This window comes from Pollachius pollachius (genome assembly GCF_949987615.1).
Source record: "Pollachius pollachius genome assembly, chromosome: 16".
Classification (NCBI taxonomy): Eukaryota; Metazoa; Chordata; class Actinopteri; order Gadiformes; family Gadidae; genus Pollachius; species Pollachius pollachius.
Genome location: NC_136949.1, coordinates 11,535,557 through 11,561,176, shown reverse-complemented (window position 1 = coordinate 11,561,176; position 25,620 = coordinate 11,535,557). Strand labels below are relative to the sequence as shown.

Here is a 25,620-nt window from a genome sequence, read left to right as displayed (position 1 = left end):
AAGTGAAGCAGTGACACCGTCCTCTGTAGCGCAGGGCTTTAGAAGGGAGCAGTGTAGCTGAGCACTGCACTGAACCCTGCCGCTGCTAGGCCTTTCCCACCTCCCGCTGTCGGAGTAGGCTCTGTGTGTGTGTGTGTGTGTGTGTGTGTGTGTGTGTGCGGGGGGGGGGTTGTTACACAACACACCTCCCCTGTCACCCACTTCTTCAAAGTCGTTCACTTTAGTTAAGAAAAAGTTGTTCAGAAGGCGAGGACACCTATAAATAGTTATCGGGTCTCGTTGGGTGCTCTGTAAACGCCGTCACCACAGCTCTCATTAATCATACAGGAAGGAAATTGATGCAGTAAATTAATTTGATATGATATATTTAAGATGGAAAGGGTGTACGTGACCTTAGCTTCCACCCCCAGCCCCACCCATCCTCTCCGACGCTGAGCAGTTATTGCACTGCTCTCCCTGCTAATCACATTTCCTGCTGCTGCTCGCAACTTCCACGTCTGCAGCCCTGTATTTGCATGCTTCAACTTCTCTATTCATTTACACACATGAGAAAAGAATGACTACGTCTGCGTGACCACACATACACACAAACCCCATTCATTGTTTTTTTGCATGCAGAAACACACATTCAGGCGAATAAAGAAATGCCTGCACATACACATGTACCCCACACACAAACGCACACACACACACACAAATATACACACACAAATATACACACATAGGCATACACAAACAGGTGAACACACACACACAATTGTACACACACATACACACACGCGTGCACACACACACACACACACACACATTCGTTACCCTGTTACCTAGATTGTGGTGGAATGAAACACGAGTGGAAATCCCGCACATCTCCTCCATCCCTCTCCCCCCACCCAACCACACAGCCACCACCAGCCCTTCTGCCAAAGCCCCTCGGGGGGCTGTATGCTGGCTGAACCCTACCAGGCTGGGCATATGGCCGGCGTGGTTTAGGTTTCCTTCCCCTGGGGTTGCTTTGTGGGTGGGAGGGGGGCCTCGTAACGAAGGGAGAGAACAAGAAAGTTAGTTTGACATTCAATCCCACGCTTGTTCCGCGTCGAGAAAGGAGAGTGAGTCATGCGTGCACTTGGCACTTAACAGAAAAGTAATGGGTTATAGTTAGATATATGTTGTATTTATATAACATATATACATATACATTAATTGATGTTCTATTTGTTATTACTGTGTGTATGTGTGTAAAATATATGCACTCACTATAAAACAAACACGTACACAAACACAGATTGTGTGTTTGTGTACGTGTGATGTGCTTCAGATAATGGCAGTTGGCTTTTACATTGAGAATGATTGATTCGGGTAGAAACGTTTTGAAACAGGATGTTTACAGAGACGCGTCTTCTGTTGTTGTTGTTGTTGTTGTGCGAGCAAGTTATTAGCCCCCCTTGCCCCCTGTACGTATCCGGTGGTCTGGTGGGGGCGTCTTTTAAACCCACAGTCATGCAGCGGCTCCGTTTATTTCCAAGGCCTAGTAGAAGCAGCAGCACTTAATGCATTTTTATGTTGTGTCCATTAATTCTCCTCCAACCATGTGGAAGAGAGACATTAGGTGACACTGTGCTCACTCACTCACTCAGCCAAACCACCTCTTCTGTTAACGCTCGATTCAACCAGCAGGTGCACATGTTTTTTGCCGTTGTGTCCATTGGTTCATTGAACGGTGCGTTTTTTTCTTTCCCCCTTCAAAGCATGTGAAGCGTTTTGTAAGGAGTGGAACAAATTACTGGTTCTTGTGCTCAGTACTAGTGCGGTGTCCTTTCAAATCGGGGCCTGTTCCGCACAGGCCTTCAGCCCGGCCTCCGGTGTTGTTGCTTGCTGTTTGCTTCCCGGAGGAACTGCTGATCCAAATAACATCACACACGTCCACAACGCACTTCCTCGGGTCCTCAGCGATACAACCGACGATTGTGATGAGACGAATAGTTGTTTAGAAAATCGAAGGAGACATACATACGACCATACATGCATACGACCATGCATGCATACATAACCCCTACATTAAAGTTAGATGTTTCAACAACAGAAGAACCGGTGAACCTGATGGGTTTGATATATCTGTGTACTACTATTCCTGTTTGATATCAGCTTTCTGAAACTGGATGTTATGTGATATTCTAAGATGTATCGGGTGATCTATCAAAGTGATATATGTATCTTAACAAAATTACCTTCCTGTTAGTCATGTTTATCTTTGCGGCTATCAAATATCTTATCAAATATTTAATAAATACCATTTGGGGTCGGCTTAGCTCAGGAGGTAGAGCAGTTGTCTTGGTTAGTTCGATCCCCAGCTCCTCCTAGCTGAGTGTTGATGTGTCCCTGATCAGGACACTTAACCCTAACTGCTCCTGACGAGCTGGTTGTCGCCTTGCATGGTTGACTCTGCCGTCGTTGTGTCAATGTGTGTATTAACCGATGTAAGTCGCTTTGAATAAAAGTTAACAAATATATGTTAAATAGGTGAAGCTGAAAAATCACTAGTGTGGATTCATCGGATCCATTAGTTCATCACTGTGTGTTTAAATTGTGTGTGTGTGTGTGTGTGTGTGTGTGTGTGTGTGTGTGTGTGTGTGTGTGTGTGTGTGTGTGTGTGTGTGTGTGTGTGTGTGTGTGCGCGTGCGCGTGTGTGTGCAGGTCCATCATGACAGAGATGTACTACCTCAGCCAAGCAGACGGAGTTGGTGAGTGGAGGATCAAGGAGGCACATGATCTGTCAGCTCTGGTCCAGAACCGCATCACCTACCTGCAGGTACAGTATCCCCTGCTGCTCGGCCAACTGGACACTTACACACACACACAGACATACACACACACACACACACACAGGAACACATACACATGCACACACAATAACACACACACACACACATACACAGGTGGACACATAGCGCACATATATCCAAACACATTTAAATGCGCACACACTGCCACCAAGTGTATGTGTGTGAGCATTCCCAAATGTACTGCAAACGTTAGCATACAGACCAGGGCCATTCTTCGACCTACTGTCTTAGACTCAGCTTCCATGCCGCATTATCCCCCCCCCCACACACACACACACACACACAAACACACACACACACACACACACACAGTCACACCTCCTTGTCATATTTGCACCAGCCTATTCGCGGTAAACGTCCTCCTTTCAAGAAGCAGTGTGGCGGCGGTTTGATTGACAGGAACAAGAAGGGGGTGTAGTCACACGACATGTATCAAAGTGTACTCAACTACATCTCGGAATCACAACCATATCATGGCTATTGTTCCCAGCAATAATTTATATCAGCTGGTCTTCATTACACTTCATCATGCACACAGCCAGTACCCATGGTCACTATCAATAAGGTCCGTGGTTGCACCGCTGAATGGCCGTTGGTCAGTAGTGAACATAGAGCCAGAGTCTGCTGTAAAGCCGGCCAGGAACCAATTGCAATCTTACAGGGAGAAATGCAAAGACAAACAAAAGCGGTGGATTATTCAGCGACCGTCCCCGACGCAAGTTACTTATACCAGCGGAAGAACGTCCAACATGTGGAGCCGTCGGGGGGGACACCCCTCACTCTGGGCAGCGGGAGGGTAGCGGAGCAGGGGTCTACAACCCAAACGTGTGTGTGTGTGTGTGTGTGTGTGTGTGTGTATAAATACACACACACACACATACATATTTTATATATATATGATATACTTGCAGTTATATGAAATCATAACCACACACATAAACCCACACCAGACCAGGTCCCATCTATATCGCTGGTAACAGGTGTTCTCTCTGTGCACATATCCCAACCCCCTCGTCCCGCCAGCCTCACTCCTAGCCCCGCTTCAACCAAAGAACCCCCCCCCCCCTTCCACTATGCACTTCCCCTCAAGGGGGCCGATCCCTGATTCTTGGTGGGGGTTGGGGGTGTTAGCCTGGAAGGGGGCCGCTGGGCGGGGCGGTGCAGGCTGGCGTCGGGGCGGGGGCCGTGCGGCACCGGGTCCTGCAGCATTAATGAGCCGGTGCGTTTGATGAAGAGGACCCAGTCAGCCTGGCTGGGCGGAGACGCCTCGGCTAACAGCTGCTGTCACTACCGCTGAGGGATAACGCACCACATCGCCGGCTGCCATCACTAATTCATCTCTCTCACACACACACACACACACACACACACACACACACACACACACACACACACACACACACACACACACACACACACACACACACACGTACACACACACGCACGCACGCTCACACGTACACACACACGCACGCATGCTCACAAGAGCGTGCAACATAGACACACTCATCCGCCATCACAATTCACACACAGGCGCAGCTCGCCCGACATCCATGCTCACAATCTACGCATGGATGCACGCGTCAGCAACATATGGAAATGTTTACCTGTATGTACAGGCCTGCGTCAAATTGCAAAGGATTACTCGCGCATGGTCTCTGACAAGCAGACCAGCAGTTACATTTCATGTCTGGCGGAACACGGAAACAAGACTTTGGCACACACACACACACACACAGACACAGGCACACACAAGCGTAGAAACACACAGATCTGTGGCAAGGTTGATGCGCACAACACGCAATCTGAGAGATCAAGCCGTCAATCTCTGTCTCACGCACTCACATCAACACTCACAAGGCTCCACGTGGAGAGAACTCCTCCCTCCTTCTGTCCAGGCTCCAACCGAAACCACCTCGCGCTCTCTCTCTCTCTCGTTCTGTCTCTCTCTCTCTCTCGCCCTAGCTCTCTCTCTATCTCTCGCACTATCTCTCTCGCACTATCTCTCTCTCACTCTCGCCCTATCTCTCTCTCGCCCTATCTCTCTCTCGCCCTATCTCTCTCTCGTCCTATCTCTCTCTCTCTCTCTCTCTCTCTCGCCCTATCTCTCTCTCGTCCTCTCTCTCTCTCTCTCTCTCTCTCTCTCTCTCTCTCTCTCTCTCCATCTGTGATTTGACTAACTCTGTCTCTGTCACTGTTCCATCTGTCCACCCACTCCGCCACCGTCTGCGATCCACGCCTGCTGCTGCTGACATCAAACTCTTCCCGTTCATTCTGTTGTCATTTCCTTGGGTTTTTCCTGACAGGACGGCAGATATTTTACGGATGTCGCGGGGGAGGCGGGGGGGACTAGGGAGCGAGCAAGCGGGAGAGAGAAGGGAAGACACTTGAACAAAACAGACGGACAAAACTCATACCAGTGCGTCGCGAGACCAAGGCGGTTCCGACGTCAAAACTAGCCCTGTTCCAATCGACCCTCGTTTCCCACCTACTTTTAAATTCGTCCCTGTTAAAGAAAGTGAGTAAAAGTTTCTCCTCAGCCCCGAAGACAGTACGACATTGTTTTCTGTGGTTGTTTTGCGCGACGGCGGGCGAGCGAAGCCGCCTCCCCTGCGGCTGCGGCCCTGATGAGTCACCCTGCCACCGCTTACGCCGCGTTTAAAAAAACACTTTATGCTTGAAAGCGCTTAACCTGCACAGCTTCGGTGGCTATTATTCCCCACCAGCAGCAAGCGTTTTCAGCGCCAATTTCTCCGTCTGCCATTATCACCCCCTCAAACGTCCTTCCGGCCCCCTCCCCCCCCGCAGACATACAAACACACACCATGCAATCAGGCTGCGGTGTGGCGGTTGTTAACTGCCAGAGCTAACGTCGTAAGTGCTTCACGAGTCACTGAGTAGAGGGGCGGGGGGGGGAAGGATCCTTTCTCAGCGAGTGTGTGTCCGTCAAGTTCACCACCGTGAGTCGTCAGCCGCATGAGCGCACCCGGTTAGGGCTTTGCTTGAACCGGTGGAGTGTTTTGGGAAACAGAGCCTTCGGCCGTATACCCCCGCCTCATCCTCTCTCTCACCTCACCCGTCTCCCCCCTCACCCATTCCCTCACTCTCCCTCACCTGTCGTCGTCGTCGTCGTTGTCGCTCACCCATTATCCTCCGTCGTGAAAACAATCGGAAACGAGGGTTCGGGGTTTGGGGGGGGGGGGGAACTTCCTCTGAGAAAGTGAGGACGACGCCTGCATCTGCAAGGGTGTTTGGCGGCGTTTGCCGGCTGGGGGGGGGGGCAGCGGCACCACCCTGATTACGGTGAACTATCTCCAGCTGCAGCCCGCTAACGAGGAAAACACTCCCATCAACGCCCTAATTGCTGTTTTTAGGGAAGACGGCTGGCACAAGAGCTACGGCGACGGCGGGCACACGGCGCGGCAACTCGCACGCGCAACCCCCCCGGCTTCAGGGCTCATTCCGAACCCAGCGTGTGTCGCTCAGCGGGGCTCACACTTGTCATACCACTTTTAGATCAGCTCTTTTTGGCGGGAGGGAAGGGGGGATTGGGAGTTGTGAAACCTGTTTTTTCCCCGTCTGCTTCTCATTTAGTGTCCTGTCTGTCTGATGCTGATGGTTTTCATGAAATTCCAGGAATTGGGAGCCCGGGGAACGCAGTGACAGCAGGGGGGAGAGAAAATGGAGAACGTTCCTCCGAAACACTCAGGATGAGGGCGGGAAAGCTGGGATGGGGTTGTGTATGGCTGGGGTGGGGAGGGGGGAAAGAGCGATGAAAATAATTGGAGACTAGAGAGAAGGAGAAGTCCATTAGGAGTGAAGACCAGAGCATTGAGAGGAACGTGAGCCTTACCAAAGTTGTGTTCAATACAAAGAAAGAAAGAAAGAAGGAGAGAGAGCGAGGGAGAGAGAGACAGCGAGAGAGAGAGACGGCACAGGAAAGAGGAAATTCCGGCAAAGGGAGAGAGAGAGAGAGAAAGTGCCAGACCTGCAGCGAGAGTGAGAGTGGGAGTCAGAAACAATATGAGCTACGTGTTATTACTAGCCAAAGAGCAGGGCGCGGATCACGTCGACATGAAGGTCAAGTAATTAAAAAAGAAGTTCAAACATTGCTCTCTGACTCATCCTCCGTCTCTCTCTCCCTCTCCCTCCCTCTCATCTCCTCCATCATATCAACCGCCCCCCCCCCCCCCAGAACCCTGCCGACTGCAGCAAGGCGCGCAAGCTGGTGTGCAACATCAATAAGGGCTGTGGCTACGGCTGCCAGCTGCACCATGTGGTCTACTGCTTCATGATCGCCTACGGCACGCAGCGCACGCTCATCCTGGAGTCGCACAACTGGCGCTACGCCACCGGCGGCTGGGAGACCGTCTTCCTGCCCGTCAGCAACACCTGCACCGACCGCACCGGCGCCACCACCGGCCACTGGTCGGGTAAGGCCGCTTTGCGTTTGTATTTTGTTTTGTTGTAAGCATGTGAGTGTTAGAATTGTGTTGTTAATTGAACATCGGGTCGTCCACAAGCCTTGGGCGCCAGGGTTGGAGGTGTGTGTGTGTGTGTGTATGTGTGTGTGTGCGTGTGCGTCCGGGAAAGGGGGGGTTACCTCCGTCTTCCATTTAGACCCGTCTGTAGCGGGTCTAAATGGAAATTGGCTTGTCACTGAATCTGGTACAATGCATCTCTTGTCCTTGTGCAAGCTGGATGTTTTTGTACATGGTCCCTGACAAATGAATGTAATCAACTAAATCCAACTCGGCTGATGGTTACTGGGTCCAGAAGGGGGAGGATTTTGTGCTCTACATTGAGGCTCTGACTCAACATTCCACACAGTGCAAAAAAAACATGCCCTTTGGACAAGCAACAGCCTAAATGGCAGGTTTCTCGCTGCGTGTTCAGAATCCAGCCCATTCGGTTAGCCCCTGCAGCATTCTCATCATTACGTTGGGTAATTTTTTTCCACACTTTACTGTGCTAACATTGCATGGTGATTAGCATAGCATCGGCCAAAACAGGTGTAAAGGAATACAATGGTATACATTGCCATACCTGCACTATACACGTTTTGCCATCAGCAACCTCCCACGCCTTGGGTTGTAGACAGCATTTTCTGATGATACTGTCAGGGTAAATGTCACCTCTGAATGACGTCAAGACTCTACAGAAACCCAGCCAACTGAATCCTGCGAGTATGTTGTCTTTTTGCATGAAAAAAGACGACATGCTGTTTGTTTCCAAGGGTTGTTTTAAAAGTCCAGCCAACTTGAGTCCAGGCTACTCGCAAACGTAACACCCTTTGCGAAGATGCTATGGTCGAGAGCGGCAGACCCGAATAAAGTGATTTATTCAATCGTCGATTGACGCGGTGGATGGCCACGTTATATTCTCCAGAAACTTTCCAGTTCCGATCTTTTTTTTTATGGAGCAAATAGCTGCAACACAGAATGCCAGTGACATAGTGCCAGTGACAAAGTCTATCTGCTGGGTGTTTCCTCAGTGGCTGGTGGGACGTAATGGCACGGGGAGGGGGTCTAAACGGAGAAGGAGGCGAGGCGCCCAGCGTGTTGACCTGTAGGCTGATGTGAGCGGTGGTGTCCCACCGCCCGCAGGAAGCCCCCTAAATCATCCCTACATGAAGATCAATGACGCGGCAACGCCGGGAAGCTCTCCCTCTCCCTTATCCGCTCCTATTCTCTCCCCCTCCTCTCTCCTATCTCTCTCTCCTATCCTCCCTCTCTGTCCCTCTCCCTCGCTCCGTATCTCTTCCTTATCTCTCTTGCTCGCTCTCTCTTTCTCTCGCTCGCACACTCGCTCCATCCCTCCTATCTCTCTCTCCTATCCTCCCTCTCTGTCCCTCTCCCTCGCTCCGTATCTCTTCCTTATCTCTCTGGCTCTCTCCTCTTTACCTTCCTTCTTTCTCCCTCTTGCTCCATTTTTCTCTCTCTCGCTCTATCTTATGCTTAAATCGCTTATCATTTTGACACGTGCTCTCAGGGGCCATCTCTCTCTCTCTCTCTCTCTCTCTCTCTCGCTCTCTCTCTCACTCTCTCTCTTTCTCTCTTTATTTCTCTCTCTCTCTCTCTCTCTCTCTCTCTCCCTCTGACTTCCAGTCTCTCTCTATTCCAGTCTCTCTTCCAGCCTCTCTTTCTCTCTCCATATCTCTCTCAAAATCTTTCTCCATCTATCTCTGCATCGTATCTCCCTCCTATTCCTCTCTTATTTCTCTCATTCTTTTTAAGCTGTCCTTCGTGAGCTCTCCCCCACTGCAACAACCTACCCCGCCCCCCTGCATTCGAATGCAATTTTCCCATAGTGTCTCGTATTCACCAACCTGCTGCCTGTGCAACCTTCTCCCCCCCATGTTCTTTATTCGGTGGAAGTCCTCCCGCTCCTTCCTGCTTTGCATTCCTCTACATTCACACTACATGAAGCGGGAAGCATTTTAATCTGTAGCTCTTTATTCACATTTTTTTATTTACGCGGCAGAGCCTGTTTGGTGTCTACTGTGTGTGAGTCAGTGTACGTAACTATGTGTGTGGATCCACCCCCCACCGTGCCACAAATGTCTTGCGGTAGAAAAAAAAAGCCGCGAGAGCACACCTGTGCACGATAAAAAGCTGCGAGATGCCATCGGCAAGACATCAAAAAGACGCTGGAAGGTTCCGCAAGACCGCTGTCCATCAGCACCGCCGTCCAAACCCAGCTTGGTGAGATGGAAGCTTCTCTTCTATAGTGGTAGAAGAGAAGGGGATCAACATTTTTAATTAAAAAGGTTATTTAAGTTGTGATGGAAGCACACCAATCTTTAGATGACGGTATTCACTTGTAAAAACTAAGACAGCTTTCTTTCAAATTAGTATTTTTCTCAAGAATGGACATTTGATGATATTTCATGGTATTGGATCACTGATATTGATATTCAACCAGTTTATTTCTTTGGATTGCAAGGACTTCTCGCAGCACTCAGGGAAATATGTGTGAAACATTGTCCAATGTGTCAACACGACTAATCGACCAAATAAATGGTCTCTCAATGAGCAATTGGAATTAGTAAGCAGATAAAGGGTATTATGTAACGTCAAACCGAATTCATCACTGCGGATATAATTGTGTGTGTTCTGTCTGCCTGAATCAAACCAAATATATTAAATGTCTGTTAAACTAATCAATCCAATGTTACAAAAGGCTATAGGCCTAATCATAAACTGAATTGCAGTAGGTATGTGTGTTGTAGGGGACACACATTGCCACGCGCGCAGAGTCGAGTTCTCCACTGCTTGATTTGTTATTATTCGTTTGTTAATATAATTATAATACCAGTGTCACCTTCTCTCTCGAATTGTACAATATAGTGATAGAACTGACTAATTGTGTGTGTTCTTGTGTCACACACACATCGCCATACGGTAGAGTAGCGTTCTAAATTATTTATATATTTAAAAAGGTTAATGTAATTCTCGCCATTATTATTACATCCTACTTTATCTCCTCCTTAATAAAGTCGGCATTGCCTTTGTGTTACCCCTCAAATGAATCGCCAACGCTCCAGTCGGCTGGGGCCTAATAACTACCAAACTCGGTGATCCCAATAGGCTACATCATGTGACTCATAGTCCTGCTCGTAGCTGATAGGCTTATGGGCCATAAGAAATACATAGATACATCTTCCAAATGCAAGATGCAGCTTGAGTTTAAACAAATGGCCCTCTGATATCCTTCTGGCCCTCTGATATCCTGTAAGTTGGCCGTGTAAAATGAGCCAAAAAATTGAACAAACATTTCAGCACACCGCCTGCAAATAAAAGGAAAGAATATGAATAAAAATAACACACAACTACACCATGCCCGTCAATGAACCCACACCCAAATAGGCAGAACTGGTCATCACGGGATCAGCCATTGAACCATTGAAGCACTCATGCTCACAAGTTTTAGCACTATTTAGAACTTTGTCACACACCTTGCACAGGTGTGTGTCTGTCTGTCTGTCTGTCTGTCTGTCTGTCTGTCTGTCTGTCTGTCTGTCTGTCTGTCTGTCTGTCTGTCTGTCTGTCTGTCTGTCTGTGTGAGTGTGTGTGTGCGCGCGCGCGTGATGTCAAGGTGATCCATGTCTGCCTGATGTCAAATGGCAACAATAAAGACACACACACACACGCACACACAAAACCATACACACACTCAAAAATACACATAGAAAGTAGAACAGGACAGAGAGTGCCGAAAATATGTCAACATGGCATCTGGTGGAAAAATCCTGACGGGCTGTCAAAAAGAATGGCAAACAACGGCACCCGGCTTTAAGACAATCTAAAAATAAAGTGTACCCCGCTACCGTCTCATGTGTACTTCTGAGTGGAGGCGCGTTCCGTGTGGTGCTGCCTGCTGTATCCCCATGCGAGCAGCGCATAGTTAAGAGGTCAGCCTTTCCGGCTTCTACCTTTTATTTCCAAATTCATTTTCTATGGATCCGCATGTAGGTATTTCCCTCAGGGTTTGAAACCTTTTGTGGACACTGGGGAATGGGCCCGCATTGGTGAGTGTAGAGATAGGTGTGTGTGTGTGTGTGTGTGTGTGTGTAAGTGGTAGAAGTTGGATTGTGGGAATAGGACGCAGACATGCAGGCTCTCTGGTGTGTTGGTTTTATGGCAGTGTGGTGGTATAGGATTTCCCAATAAGAAACAAAAAATAATAATTTTATGTCGGTGTGAAACACAATGTATTGTTGGTGAGGTGTTATTCTTTTATTTTTAGCCCATAGTGTGTGTGTGTGTGTGTGTGTGTAACATTAACTCTTAGGTTGGCTTAGACATGCTATTTTGCTCTTTTCTCATCAGCGATTATATTTACATTTAATCGCTGTCAGACCAATTATATGTACGTTTGTGTGCACGTGTGCATGCATGCACACACACACATGCACACACACACATGCACGAATGTCAGACCAAATGACTGTCATGGTCCAGAAAAGAAAGGGAATTTGGTCCAAAAAAAATGGACCTAATAAGTTCTTTGATCAATCATAACCAATGTGGGCACTGATTTCCTCCCTGTGCGATGTTACATTAGCCTTGCCCTAGTTAAGCTCACCGCACATCTATCCACTGTGGAGGCTCAAGCTAGCTTAACATCATCGCACACACTCTGTAGCGTTAAATGTCTTCCGTTCCGATAATGGTAACATTGATCAAAGAACTAATTTGCCCAAAACTCAGTTTGTTCCCTTCATGCCCCAAAGGGGAGTTATTAAAGTTTTAACGGGAGAGGATTCTGACGTAGAGTTAGTTCGTGCCACCATTTCTCTTTGATATTACAGATCCCAACAAGAGCTCTACAGTGAGTCCACAATTGATTGACAACAAAGTTGTGTGTCGACAACATCGGGTTCCTTTTTCTGCTCTTCCTGTTTTTTTTATGGCAGATACTTGTCAAACTCGCTTTAGATTACAGCCCTGATCATACATGAATTCTGTTTCAGGGTTGAGCCAAATGCTTCTGACTTTTCGTCAACATAGTGTTGGGAGTCCAGATCTAATTTGGAGTAGCTTTGCCTCCCTCATTAGCTTGAAAGGAGGGAAGAAGAGACGCCACTTATCTGATCATGTGTGCCAAGAACTGCAGGTCCCAAACAAATGTAAATTATTGAAATAAAAAGAACATTCCGTCTCATCCACATCCTACCATTGCTGTTATATAATCAAAGACTCGCCTGGGAATATTTTTTCTGTTCAATATTTAATGCCCTCGCTCATTTATATTCAGTGCATGCTCTGGGAATGCACGAGAACACACACACACACGCACGCACACACACACACACACACACACACACACACACACACACGCACACGCACGCACACAGGCATACGCACACGTGCACGCAAACTTATATTTAAGCCTGTGTTTTTTTGTAACCTTGTTTCTACCCAGTTTTTCCTGTACCCTGCCTGTGAAAGGCCATCTTTAATGAATCATTAGGCTGTGGATGTGGGAGGGTGCTGGGAGGCTGCCGGGTGCAGCTGCATTGGGGCTGACTGAGGCTGTTAGCAGCAGCCATTCTCCCCTGAAAGAACACGTCACTCACACCATTGTACATTAGAGCCTTAAAGAAAGAGTGTGTGTGTGTGTGTGTGTGTGTGTGTGTGTGTGTGTGTACAAACGCACACCTCCTCGAGTTTGGAAACTTCAGTAAAAGTGAAGGAATTGCCTGCCGTTCGTATCCCTTCTGTGGAGATGCCATACCCCAGGTGTGGTGTTGTGTTTATATTCACATGCTTTAGTGCAGGAGTGTCAAATTAATGTTTTTTGCAATAAAAAAAGCAATCAGTTTCAGTGAAACTGAAATCGTTTTGGTGAAATATGTACATAAGATGTGTCCTAAGAAGACACTTTCAAGAACAAGAAATGAAAAACTGTATCAAATTGATAAAATATGAATTGTAATCTCAAAGCACTAGATTCCACAGAAGCCTGCTAGGCCCACGCATTATCCAGAAGAATGTTAAAAAACTGTTAACTGCTACCTTCAACTTGTGAGATATTCGTGTCTAAGAGAAAGTTGATAGAGAAAAAATATATTTTTCAAGAATGTTAAGACCCACAGGGAAAAGTATGACAAAGGCAACAGCGAACTTGGAGAAGAATTTCAAATTTTCCAAAGTGTTTTTTTTCTGGCCCAAATGGAGTAGTATTTGGTCTATTATCCCCTGCAATCTTAAATGTTTCGACACCCTTGCTTAATTAGTCTTTATGTTCAAAGTACGATCTAAGGCCACACCCACACTTGACTATCTCTACGTTTATTGCTAGTAAGCTTTTGGTCGCAAAGCTCCCGGATCCCATTTCATTCTTGACCAGCTTAAACAGAGACTTTGGAGAACCCCTACCGCCCGCCTCTCCCCTGTCTGCTGATGACCTTCCCTCTATAGCCGCCCCTTCTGCATGTCCAGCATGATAGCCAGACAAAAGCCTATCTGGTGGCACAGAGAGGCTGACCTTAGCTTATCACAGCCTGCCACCCCCACCCCCCCCCCCCACACACACACACACACACACACACACATACACATACACACACACACAAATCCAATGTGGAGCCACACTGACTGGTAGAAGCCTCCGGCCACGTCACTGCCTTGATAGCTTTGATTTGTCTCCTTGGCCTGTTCAATGGAGGCCAGGTGAAAAAGCAAGCCACCTCGCAAGACCGCAAACGCGGTGGTTCTCGGTTCCCCTGAGACCGGAGCAGAGTCTGGTCCGGTTAAGCTGGGAACCTTCAGAGAAGTCCCGTAGCTTGTCACCGCCTCCCCTGCCATCCAGAAGCAGCGACGCTTTACATTGATGCAAACTTTAGAGCGAACCGCTAACGTGAGTGATAAGTTTGCGTTGAATCAACAATATGATCCCGTTGCAACATTCGTACTAGGACTTTTTCCAAGACATGCATTGCATTTTTCAAGGGAACCCTGATCCTGAAAAATTGGAAAGTGATCATTGATTAATCTCTCTCTCTCTCCCTCTCTCCTCCCCACCCCCACCTCCCTCCATGTCTAGGCGAGGCCCACGACAAGGATGTGCAGGTGGTGGAGCTGCCCATCGTGGACAGCCTCCACCCGCGGCCCCCCTACCTGCCCCTGGCCATCCCCGAGGACCTGGCCCAGCGCCTGCACCGCCTGCACGGAGACCCCTCCGTCTGGTGGGTGTCGCAGTTCGTCAAGTACCTGGTGCGCCCGCAGGGCTGGCTGGAGAAGGAGATCCAGCAGACCACCGAGAAGCTGGGCTTCAAGCACCCCATCGTCGGGTAAGCAGACGCCCACCGCTTTGCGTGTCCGCTGTACTGTTTTGCACGCGCAGGGAAAGTGATAATAATAATAAATTTGATTTATATAGCACCTTTCAAACTCAAGGACGCTTCACAATGTGGGCAGGAACATAGAAGACATAGGAACTTAATCAAAAAGAACACAAAGGGACGAGCAAACAACAAGAGGGAGGGTAACAGGAAGTAGGCAAGGTTGAAGAGGTGAGTTTCTTGAGGGTTTTAAAAGTGGCCAGGGATGAGGCATTTCCGATGTCGGGGGGAGGGGGGGGGGGGGGGAAGAAATCTGATCCGTTCCCATATCAGTCGCCGAGGGTTTTAGTGTTGGGCTTTCCTTGACTGCTGCTGCAGCTATCGTTTACTTTTCCTGGGTGTTACTCACCGAGACCGCAGTTATCGTTAGAATCAGGTCACTTATGTTTCACGGTCGCCCCAGAGTGCCTTGGACGGTGCAGTGCTTTGGTGTTCAGTGCTAGAGGGCAGGGTAGGTAGGCAGTGGCTGCATGGGCATCTGTGGTCCCAGCATGCCTTGCAGGTTGGGGATCAAGTCTGTAGCTATCCGGTAGAGGGGTGAACACCCCTTGCCAAGGGCAGACCCTGCTCCTTACGCTAGAGGTGGTTCTAGAAGCATGGAAGGAGACCAACTCTTGGTAAACAAATAGACTAGCCGAAGCTCCAAACCGGCTAGCCTGAATTTGGTTCATTTTGATGAAGTCTTTTGTCTCACATATTATTTGATATCATGAATAAACTCATTGTGAAGGAAGACATCATTAAATACAAAAATACATGGCATTTAGTTGAATACATCTGCTGAGCTGGTAATTATTTTAATCGCAGTTTCGTGTGGTTGGTGGCATAATTCATTTTATTAAAGAGTTCTAACAAAGTAAATTAGAAGAACAATAATTTCATGGTCGTAATTTTACAAAAAGTATACAACATCACGCCATAGTTCTCTTTTGCAGTTCTCTTTTAGGGCATCACCAATTTACTAGATTAAATTAATAGAATAATACTTAAAAGTACATTACTGCTGTTTTGATGGAAGCAACTCAAGATGATGGGATGGTATGCTATTGGGATTGGAATAAAATAGGATTCATTTGATTATCTTTAGCTTATATCCCTCGAGAGGATAATGTCTCTTTTTTTGGCAAAGAAACTAATGGTAATAGATTCCCTGAAAATGTGAAAGTAGAGATTCTTAGGGCCAACTGGAAAGTCAGAATGTGCAGGACAGCTAAAACCTTGTTTTCACTTGGATTAAAGCAGACTATTCATGTCATTTTTTGCTTCCACACTCCACAGCAGGTCATTTTTTTTCGAATTCAATAATTAATTACTTTTTTTTTTAAGTACTGCACAATAACTGCAGCCACCAACCCTTTTTGATTAGCGTTTATATGGCTTTGCAAGCAATATTTAATCGGAAAAATCGTAATTTCACACTCTTGTGGTTAAATTGTTTGGCTTCCTGCTTAAGGGTTGGGAGTTCAAACCCCAATGTCCTCAGCATTTTGGCCATAAGTGGCATGCTGAAGTGCCCAATGAGTTCACTGTAAGTAGTCTCCGCAAACTGAATAAACGGCTGAAGGGAAGAGAGAGTTATCAACCACATAGCGATGGACAGTGACATGCTGCAGGAGCTGATTAGGAGCACGTATCACTCCAACTTTCGCCTACCTCTAGCTAATCTTACCTCAGCAGATGGAGACAAACAAAACTGTGGACCATATATCTTCAATCCTCATCTATTGTCAACCGGTGATGGAACAAAAGAAAAGGCCTCCATCAGCAATCTAGCATTTGCCACCACCTTGCTTTGATTATAAACACATTTTTGCTTAATGTTGTGCGTCTGTCTGTGTCTGTGTTTGTGTGTGTGCGCTTTTGTTTGTGTGTGTGTGTGTGCATGCATGTGTGTGATTGTCCTTCTGTCCTCTCAGCTGGAAGCTGTTTGTCCTGCTGGCCTGTTCTCATATCTCTTTTTCTTTCTCTCTCTCTCTTTCTCTCTCTCTCTTTCTCTCTCTTTGTCCCTGTGTCTCTCTGTCTCTGTGTCTCTGTCTCTCTGTCTTTCCTTTTTATTTCTCCATATCTCTGTCTTGTTGGCCCATCTCTCCCCACAGTGCTTGCTGTAGTTTCAGTCGTACTCCCTCCAAGCGGGCGACATATAATTAATCTCCCACACAATGCATAATGTATTCATCATCGTTTGCCGAAGATGGCCCTGTATAAATAAAAAGGCTTCACCGCAGGCGGGGTTTCTGATAGGTTGTCAGTTAATAGTATTCATACTGTGCCCCCCCCCTCCCTTCCTGTTTCACACTCCTTCCATTCCGTGTCCGTCTCTGACTACCGCCGCCATACATCCCTCCCCTCCATCCTGGGACATTAATAACGTCTCCCTGTCTCGTCTGACGTGTCACTCCATCTCAGCCCACACATCCTCCCATTAATCCCTCTGGTTCACTGTCCCCTTCCACCTCTTTTCTTTTTGTGGCTCTCCCCCTTCACACCAAACAAAAGAAAAATACTTCCTTCATGCCTGTTCCTTATCCTGGTGTGTGTGTGTGTGTGTGTGTGTGTGTGTGTGTGTGTGTGTGTGAACAGAGGCTTAAATATAGGTGTGTGTGTGTGTGTGTGTGTGTGCACGCCCGCCCCCCTGCTCCCCAGCTTTTGAGTGTGCCTTGCCACACTTCTCCCTTATCTTTTGTTATTCTCCATTGTGTTTTGTTTGTGTGCACTTTTCCGTTCTCTCCTCTCTCCTGTTTACTGTATCACAACCACCTCAACATCCTAGTGTTTAAACAATGCGCGTGGGGTAATACCGCTGAGTCCCGACACAGTAAAGCAGCAGGAGAAAGACCCCCATCCCTCCCCCTCCCCACCGAACATCAGCACCTTCCATCTTCATATTCCCCCTCCCCCCTTACAACAACAACCGCCCAGCATGGGCCCGTCTGATCGCAAGCTAGCTCGCTAGGTAGTGCCGTATCAGCGCTAGCCTCTTCCAGGACGAGCAGAGCGCGTTTCCTCTCCCGGTGCCGCTCGTTCTCCCCTCATTAGTGCTACGCCTTGGCACACACGCATACCAACCATTATCCTTACGTGCCATTTGACTCCGCATAGGAAGTTGTGTCATGACGGGCGTCGCAAAGCGGGAGCGGGTTAGCAAACCTTTTGACTGTCACATCCATTGTACGACTTTCACCCGTCTACGACACGTTTGCGCTCCTTCGTAGTCCCGGCCTAAAGGACGCGCTGGATCTTTTCCCATCTAAATTAGTTTTTTCTGTTTTGCAACTATCGGCACATCTCGTTTGTCCCCGTCTCATTTGTCCTCTGCTTAATGAGGCTTTTGGATCCCCCTATAGAAGAGGAACTGGGATAAAGAGCTGGCCTATGTAAAAATAAATAGAACTCGCTGTTGCCATTACCTATCATGTATGTGCATCTACACAATTGTGTGTGTGTGTGTGTGTGTGTGTGTGTGTGTGGCGCTTGAGTGTGTGTGTGTGTGTGTGTGTGTACGCTTGTGCGTGTTTGTATGTGTGTGTGTGTGCCCTTGTGTGTGTTATTGTGTGTGTTTGTGTGTGTGTGTGCATGTGCTGCGTATATGTGTGTGAGGAAGGAGAGATTTTCTCTTCCGTGGCGTTCCATGGGCGACAGACTTGACCTGTAGGTGTGATACAAAGGTGTATTGAATTTTACACGTTCGAAGGGCTTTGTAATGGAACGATGTGTTGCTGGAGGAAAGCGTGTAAACGGGTGGGTGGAGAGCAGCCAGGGTCGATGTGTTCCCCAACAAGCTGCCCAGTTTGAGAGAGAACATGGTTTAGGAGGGATGAAGAATGGTTTGGGGCGAATATGGAGAGACCTGCGCACACAAGCATCAAGGACACACACACAAACAGACACACACACACAGCATGTTTCGTTCTGTCTTTAACTTCCTCTCTAATAGAGTGGCTGTAGGGCTTCACAGGCTTTGTCAAGGCTCTCATTCTCCACCTCCGATACGCCATCCCTCTCTTCCATTCTCTCACCCCATCTCTCCCTCCCATTGCATCCGTTTTCTTTCATTCTCATCCCTTTTCTTCTCTCTTTATCTCTCTCTCTCTCTCCCTCTGCCTCTCTCTCCCTCTGCCTCTCTCTCCCTTTGCTACTCTCTCTCTCTGCCTCTTTCACTCTCTGCCTTTCTACCTCTCTCGCTCTGCCTCTCTCTCTCCCTGCCTTTCTCTCTCCCCAAACCACAGCTCCCTCTGTTTTTTATCACTTGTAAATAATGGGGTCTTTCCTCCAGTGAACATCATCCATAGCCACGACTGATCTCTGGCCTGTAATAGTAATTAGTATTCAGTGTTTTATCTCTTTTCTCATTCTCTCTTGCGCGCGTGCTCCTTCTCTCTCTCTTCAACCCTTCTCTCTCTCTCGCTCTCTCTCTCATAAGATGACCTTGTGCTCTCCTATCCTCCTCAAGGGGTTTCCAATGCAGAGCTTTGTTGGTTTTGTGGTTCTACTCATCTCATTTTGGGAGTCATTTAGTTAATTTTGTTTTTCAAAAATAACTGTTCGCCTTGTCTCTTTGACGGCTGTCTGTCGATTCTTGGCTCTGTGTTGTGTCTCTCGTGTGTGTCTTTTTATTTAGCATTTAATTTTAGCTTGGGTTCTCCAACCGCGCTACCTTGTTTTCATTGTTCTCACTCTTTCTCTTTCTCTCTCTCTCGCTCTCTCTCTCTCCCCCCTTTCCTATCTTTCTATCTATCTAGTCTTTGTTCGTCTGTCTTTTTGTATATTTCTTTGTTGTTGTTGCCGTTGCTTTCTTCCTTTTTGTATCTCTCTTCCAATCTCTTATGCTCAATTGAGTTGACTTAACCACTCTTTCTTCCACTCCCCGTTCGCAATACTTTAAGGATGTGCTGTGGCGCTATGATTCTTACAGCTATGCTATGAATCAACTCAAATTATAACGCTCAACACTTTTGATTGGAGGTTGCGGATTCCTATCACACTGCAGTATATACAATCAGAGCTGTAGGGACTGTTTTTTATTCATGCATCAGAAAATGCAGTGAAGAGCTCAAATATTGGCTGGTCTAATCTCTCAAGATTTGAGACAGACAAACGGTGTGCATCTGTAAAGCGTTGTTGTTTAACATTTCGATACTGCGTTGAATGCCAACCTCTTCCTTTTTTTTTTTTTACCGAATTTGTTGAAAAAAAACATAGCTGAAGGCTTTGATTAGACGTTTCAGATTCTGAACACACCGCAGTATATACAATTACGAGCTATAGAGACTAGTTGGTTTTTTTTATGCCACAAAATGGGCTCACATCTGCAAGTCTAATTGCAAGGTTAAAACGTTTTTGCGTGCATAAAACGACCGCTGTTTTACATTTTGATATTGCGCTAAGTGAAAGCTTTTTCTCAATCTCCGTATGTGAATTAAATGACAGGCTGCGTCTCTTCAAGCCATCCGTCTCTTTTTTGCTTCTAGTCAGATGGACATGTATCTAATAATGTCCTGTGTGGGTGTTTGCGTGTGCGTAGCGTGCACGTGAGGAGGACGGACAAGGTGGGCACGGAGGCGGCGTTCCACCCCATCGAGGAGTACATGGCGCACGTGGAGGAGCAGTTCCAGCTACTGGCGCGGCGCATGCACGTGGACAAGAAGCGCGTCTACCTGGCCACCGATGACCCCTCGCTGCTGCAGGAGGCCAAGACCAAGTCAGTGTGCCCCTCCCCCTGTGTGTGTGTGTGTGTGTGCGCGTGTGTGTGTGTGTGTGTGTGTGCGCATGTGCGGGCGGTGTGCATGTATGTGTTTGTGATTGGCTGGGTGTGTGGGTTTGAGTGTGTGTACGTGAGTGTCTGGTTCTGGGGGTGCTTGTGTGTGGCTACGTGCATATGTGTGTTTGCGAGTGGCTGGGTTTGTGTGTGAGAGTTCGGCTGGATGTGTCTGAGTGCTTGCATGTGTGTCTAAGTGTGTGCGTGCTTGTGTGTACACATGTTCACGTGACATAATCTGCGGTCGTCTGCTGTTTTTAAATTGCGATAGACAGTGTGCATGATTGGTATTGTGTGAGCCTTGAGGTGAGTGACTAAATATTGTGTGGGTGTCTCTCCCCCCCATGTGTTTGATGTGTTTGGGTGCGTGTGCCAGGATAGCGCTCTCTGTCCTCCTGTCAGCTTGTGTCAAATGGCGGAATTTCCGCCTCAGTGCCTCGCTGGACCTTAACTGACACTGTGTACCGTTTTCGTTCTCTGTCTCGCTCTAACATTCGCTCTCTCTCTCTGTCTCTGTCTCTGTCTCTGTCTCTCTCTCTGTCTCTCTCTCTCTCTCTCTGTCTCTCTCTCTCTCTGTCTCTGTCTCTGTCTCTGTCTCTCTCTGTCTCTGTCTCTCTCTCTCTCTCTGTCTCTGTCTCTGTCTCTCTCTGTCTCTCTCTGTCTCTCTCTGTCTGTCTGTCTGTCTCTCTCTCTGTCTCTGTCTCTGTCTCTCTCTCTGTCTCTCTCTCTCTCTCTGTCTCTGTCTCTGTCTCTCTCTGTCTGTCTGTCTCTCTCTGTCTCTGCCTCTGTCTCTCTGTCTCTGTGTCTGTGTCTCCGTCCTTCTAGGTACCCGGACTACCACTTCATCAGCGACAACTCCATCTCGTGGTCGGCAGGCCTGCACAACCGCTACACGGAGAACTCCCTGCGTGGCGTCATCCTGGACATCCACTTCCTGTCCCAGACAGACTTCCTGGTCTGCACCTTCTCCTCCCAGGTGGGTGGCCCCGCTTACCAATCACACACACACACACACGCACGCACGCACGCACGCACGCACACACACACACACACACACACACACACACACACACACACGCAGCCAGGCATCCATTTCTTTTTGGTAGTTGTGGTTGAATCAAGAAGTTCTTCGATGGACTAAGTTCGGGATGGCGTAGAATAATAATAAGTTCGGGATGGCGTAAAATAATATATTTTTACCCATTCCAGCCAAATTATCACTTCTGATCCTGGATTCGAACACACTGCAGTAAAACCAATTAGAATGAATATAGGATACGTTTTTATTCATATATCATGAAAACATTGATGAGTGGAAGCAGTTGCTAGTCTAACTTGTAAAGATTTGAGATACAATAGTGATGCCACACATTTTTAGCTTTTAACACTCGTTAATACGTCCATACTGTGTTGAATGCAACCTCCTCCATTTTTGTTCCTTTATTAACTATAATGCCGAAGACCTTTAATAAAATATATTCATGGTCAAATCAACACATAGGATGACATGGAACGGCAGATCTATGTATCAAACTTTAACTTCCTAAAGGGGAAATCTCAAAGGTCCTGGTTTGGTTCTCTTTGGCGGCCCCTATGGCCAAAAAGGCAGTGCGCCGCTACACACACAAGGGAGGTGTGGAGCGAGCCTGTTGCTGACGCTCCGCCAGACCCTGGCGGGAAAGTTAGTACCGACGCCCAAAATATAACATTCATAATGCTGGAAATCCAAGGGCTTTCATCAGTGGGCCATGAGCTCATCAACATTGTGCTACCAAGCTTGATAATGACCTAACTGGCATTTGTTTAAATGGAAATCCCTGGAGATCTGCAAGACTTTAATAACAATATACAAAGTATTTAGTTCAAACAACATTTTTATACCATTTCCATTCAGGGACACGGCCAAGATACCAGACTTACTTGGCATCAAGGTTGATACGTTAAAAATAGGAATATCAATTAGAGTAGACAAATTGCTACAAGGACACACGAAGGTCGCTCCTCCTAATTGCACATGGCGTCAGCAAAACGCCAAAAAATAACCAATATTGCCTTTGTGTGCCCTGTTCTCAGTTCACCTATTGCGTTGATTAAAAGGAAAAAGACGGCAGATTGTGTTGACATTTCCCATCTGCTAACTTGGCTCCTTCCCAGAGCCATTTGGAATTAGCCTGGTAGATTAGTGTTATTTTCCATGAGTCCATTCTATGTATCGGGGGTCTGACTCTGACACTCTGACAGGCCTTATATAAAGACAGGAAGACCCGATGTGCTTATTAGGGGCGAAACCAGAGGGTGACTCACCCATTCGGAGCCGATGAGTCACTGCTTGTCCCTCATTTCTTATACTGTATGTGTGTGTATATAGATGGAGAGATAGATGGATAGATATGCATGGGTATGGATATCTGAACGGAAGCCTGTCTGTCTCTGTGCTGTAAGACATGTTAGTATTTTGAATTATTTGTGTACCGCGGTAGTTGAAATTCCGATGTATTCAAACATTGAGAAAATGAAAAATACAGGAAAATGTATCACTGCACACAAAATGAGAAGTCGCACTATTATTGTAAATACTAAAATTGATATACACAGTGGACGTCCTTATTGATTGACTGTGTTTTTGTGTGTGTGTGTGTGTGTGTGTGTGTGTGTGTGTGTGTGTGTGTGTTCACCCCCCGTCCCCTCCCACCAGGTGTGCCGCGTGGCCTACGAGATGATGCAGACGCTGCACCCGGACGCCTCGTCCTACTTCTACTCCCTGGACGACATCTACTACTTCGGGGGCCAGAACGCCCACAACCAGGTGGCCATTCACGCCCACCAGCCCCGCAACAGCGAGGACATCCCCCTGGAGCCCGGAGACCTGGTGGGCGTGGCCGGCAACCACTGGGACGGCTACTCCAAGGGGGTGAACCGCAAGCTGGGACGCACGGGCCTCTACCCGTCCTACAAGGTGAAGGAGAAGGTGGAGACAGTCAAGTACCCCACCTACCCGGAGGCCGACAAGCAGCTCAGCGCGCAGAGCAGCAACAACAACAACAACAACAACAACAACAACAACAACAGCAACAGCAAGAAGTAGTGGCGGTAGTCGTAGTTGTAGTAGTAGTAGCCGGGGAAGGAGAAGGAGGCGGAGGAGTTGAACCGCGAAGCGAATGAAGGAAATTGATGTTGATGATGTTGATGACGATGACGACGTTGATGAAGAACAAGGGGGAGGGGAGGAAGGACAACAAGACTCCTGACCCAGGGGCTGGGGGTGTGGGGGAGGGTGGGGGAAGGAGACGAAGGAAAAAAAACGCAAAAAAGCAAAGCAGGGCCCTTAACCCCAGGCGGTGCCGGAGATGAAGACCCTGTGTCGGCTGACGTTGTGTGGTCTGTGAGTGTGCGTACGCGCGCGCACATAGCGTTGGCACGTGCGCGACGCATGTGTTTGCCGTGCGCTTATGAACCATGTGTGTGTGTCGGTGGTCGCCAAAAGACTCGTACCCAAAGACCCTATCCCGGGTCCCCTAGCCCGACCCCCCCCCCCCCCCCCCCCCCCTCGTGTCCCCTACAACATTGCACACACAGACGCACACATGAACACACTAAAGCCTGAAGATCAAGTCGCAGCTGTGCCGAGACGTAGACATTAATGGCGAGTACAGGAACAGCAGCATCAGTAACACTTAAGATACCCCTCCCCTCTCCCCTCCCTCCTCCACGGCCAAAGCGAGCTTTGGATCAGCGACTGAAACGTAGAAGAAGAATCAGAAGAACCCGAAGAAAAAGAAGACGCTGAAGGAAACAAACAAAAAAAAAGGAGAAACACTATTATAAACTGGGGGGAAAAAATGATTTCTGATTTTTATTTAAAAAAGACAAAAAGAAAAGAAATCTTCTCAGTGGTTCTGATTCTAATCATGCCTTTCTTGTTCTTTTTTATTCTCTTTGTTTTATTAAATGTGCTGTATCTCCCTGTTGCCACGTTCACTGCCTTTCCCCCTCTCTCATCCATCCATCCTAAAGCCCTCCCTTCCCTCCTCCTTTGCCCCCTTCCCTCACTTCCTTCATTCCTCCCATCTATTCCGTCCATGGTCACTTTGTGCAATTACTTTGATGCTACCGTATTGTGCATTTTAAAAAAGAGTGTTTCTTTGTTTATTTTAACACTCCTTACCTTTTGTGTGTATGTGAGCGTATGTCTGTGTGTGTGTGGGGGGGGGGGCTTGTGCATTCTATGCTGTACATATTATGGAAGTGTACCTCTGTGTGTTTGTGCATAAATCAGTGTGTGTGTATGGATGTGTATAGATACATGCACGTCCATACACATCTGAAGAGTGTGTGTGTGTGTGTGTGTGTGTGTGAGAATGCAGTGTGTGTGTTTGTGTGTTTTGTGTGTCCATTTGCGAGGCGAAGGTGAACTTCAGGTGGAGATGGAGAGATAAGAAGAGGTGTGTATTTTTGTGTGTATGTTTGTGTGTGTGTTTGTGCGTGTGTGTGTTGGGGTGTGGGGCTACTGACTGACAGCCCACCGGGCTGCCCTTACAGCCGGCACTTAGAGCAAAGGGGGAGCCGGGGGCCGAGGAGGCCCTCAGTCCTTGGCGGGGGCCCCTTGGGGACCCTGGCTCTCCCGGACACAGCCCTCCTCCCAGCCCAGCAGCTGCCTTCCCTCCTCCCGCCAACTCTCCTCTCAGCGTACTTTGTCTTATTATTTGTATGTTGGCTCTTTTTTTTCTTTTCTTGTTTTTTTTTTTTTACTTAAACCATTGCTGTAAAAAAACAACAAAAAAAAAAGGACAAATGAGAAAAACGAAAAAAAGATGCCTACGTTCGAACGGAGAGATGTAAAAAATAAGCTTTAAAGCTAAAAAATGATGCCGTCATATCAAAGTATCCCCCCCCCCCCCCTCCCCCATTCCATGAAGGCTTGTTTTGTCATAACTTATGTTCCTGGGCATTGTCTTTGATAACCACAGATCGAATAAACTTGACAAAACCAACACACAGCGTTTGCCAGTTGACTGCCATGTACCATCTGCTGCTCTCGTTTGTATCTGCTAAACGGCTACACCTGTTCCCTCACTGGGCCTATGCAAGGAACCCGAAATAATCATTATTCATGACATTTTTAATGTTCAAGCATTGATTTTTTTTCTTTTTTTTATTCGGTTGGTCCCCAAAAAAGG

The 25,620-nt window shown here is 47.6% G+C and overlaps 1 protein-coding gene across 1 annotated transcript in view; it reads left to right on the top strand.

Moving 5' to 3' along the window:
• The window catches only part of fut8b (fucosyltransferase 8b (alpha (1,6) fucosyltransferase)), a 37,179-nt gene extending 11,783 nt beyond the window's left edge, over positions 1 to 25,396 (top strand). Inside the window, exons 4-9 of the mRNA XM_079754002.1 lie at positions 2,692 to 2,806; positions 7,036 to 7,273; positions 14,391 to 14,637; positions 20,210 to 20,386; positions 21,269 to 21,419; positions 23,139 to 25,396. Coding sequence (XP_079610128.1) covers positions 2,692 to 2,806; positions 7,036 to 7,273; positions 14,391 to 14,637; positions 20,210 to 20,386; positions 21,269 to 21,419; positions 23,139 to 23,528 — 1,318 coding nt within the window. The 3' untranslated portion in view covers positions 23,529 to 25,396. The remainder of the gene's footprint in view (positions 1 to 2,691; positions 2,807 to 7,035; positions 7,274 to 14,390; positions 14,638 to 20,209; positions 20,387 to 21,268; positions 21,420 to 23,138) is intronic.
• The last annotated feature ends 224 nt before the right edge of the window (positions 25,397 to 25,620 follow it).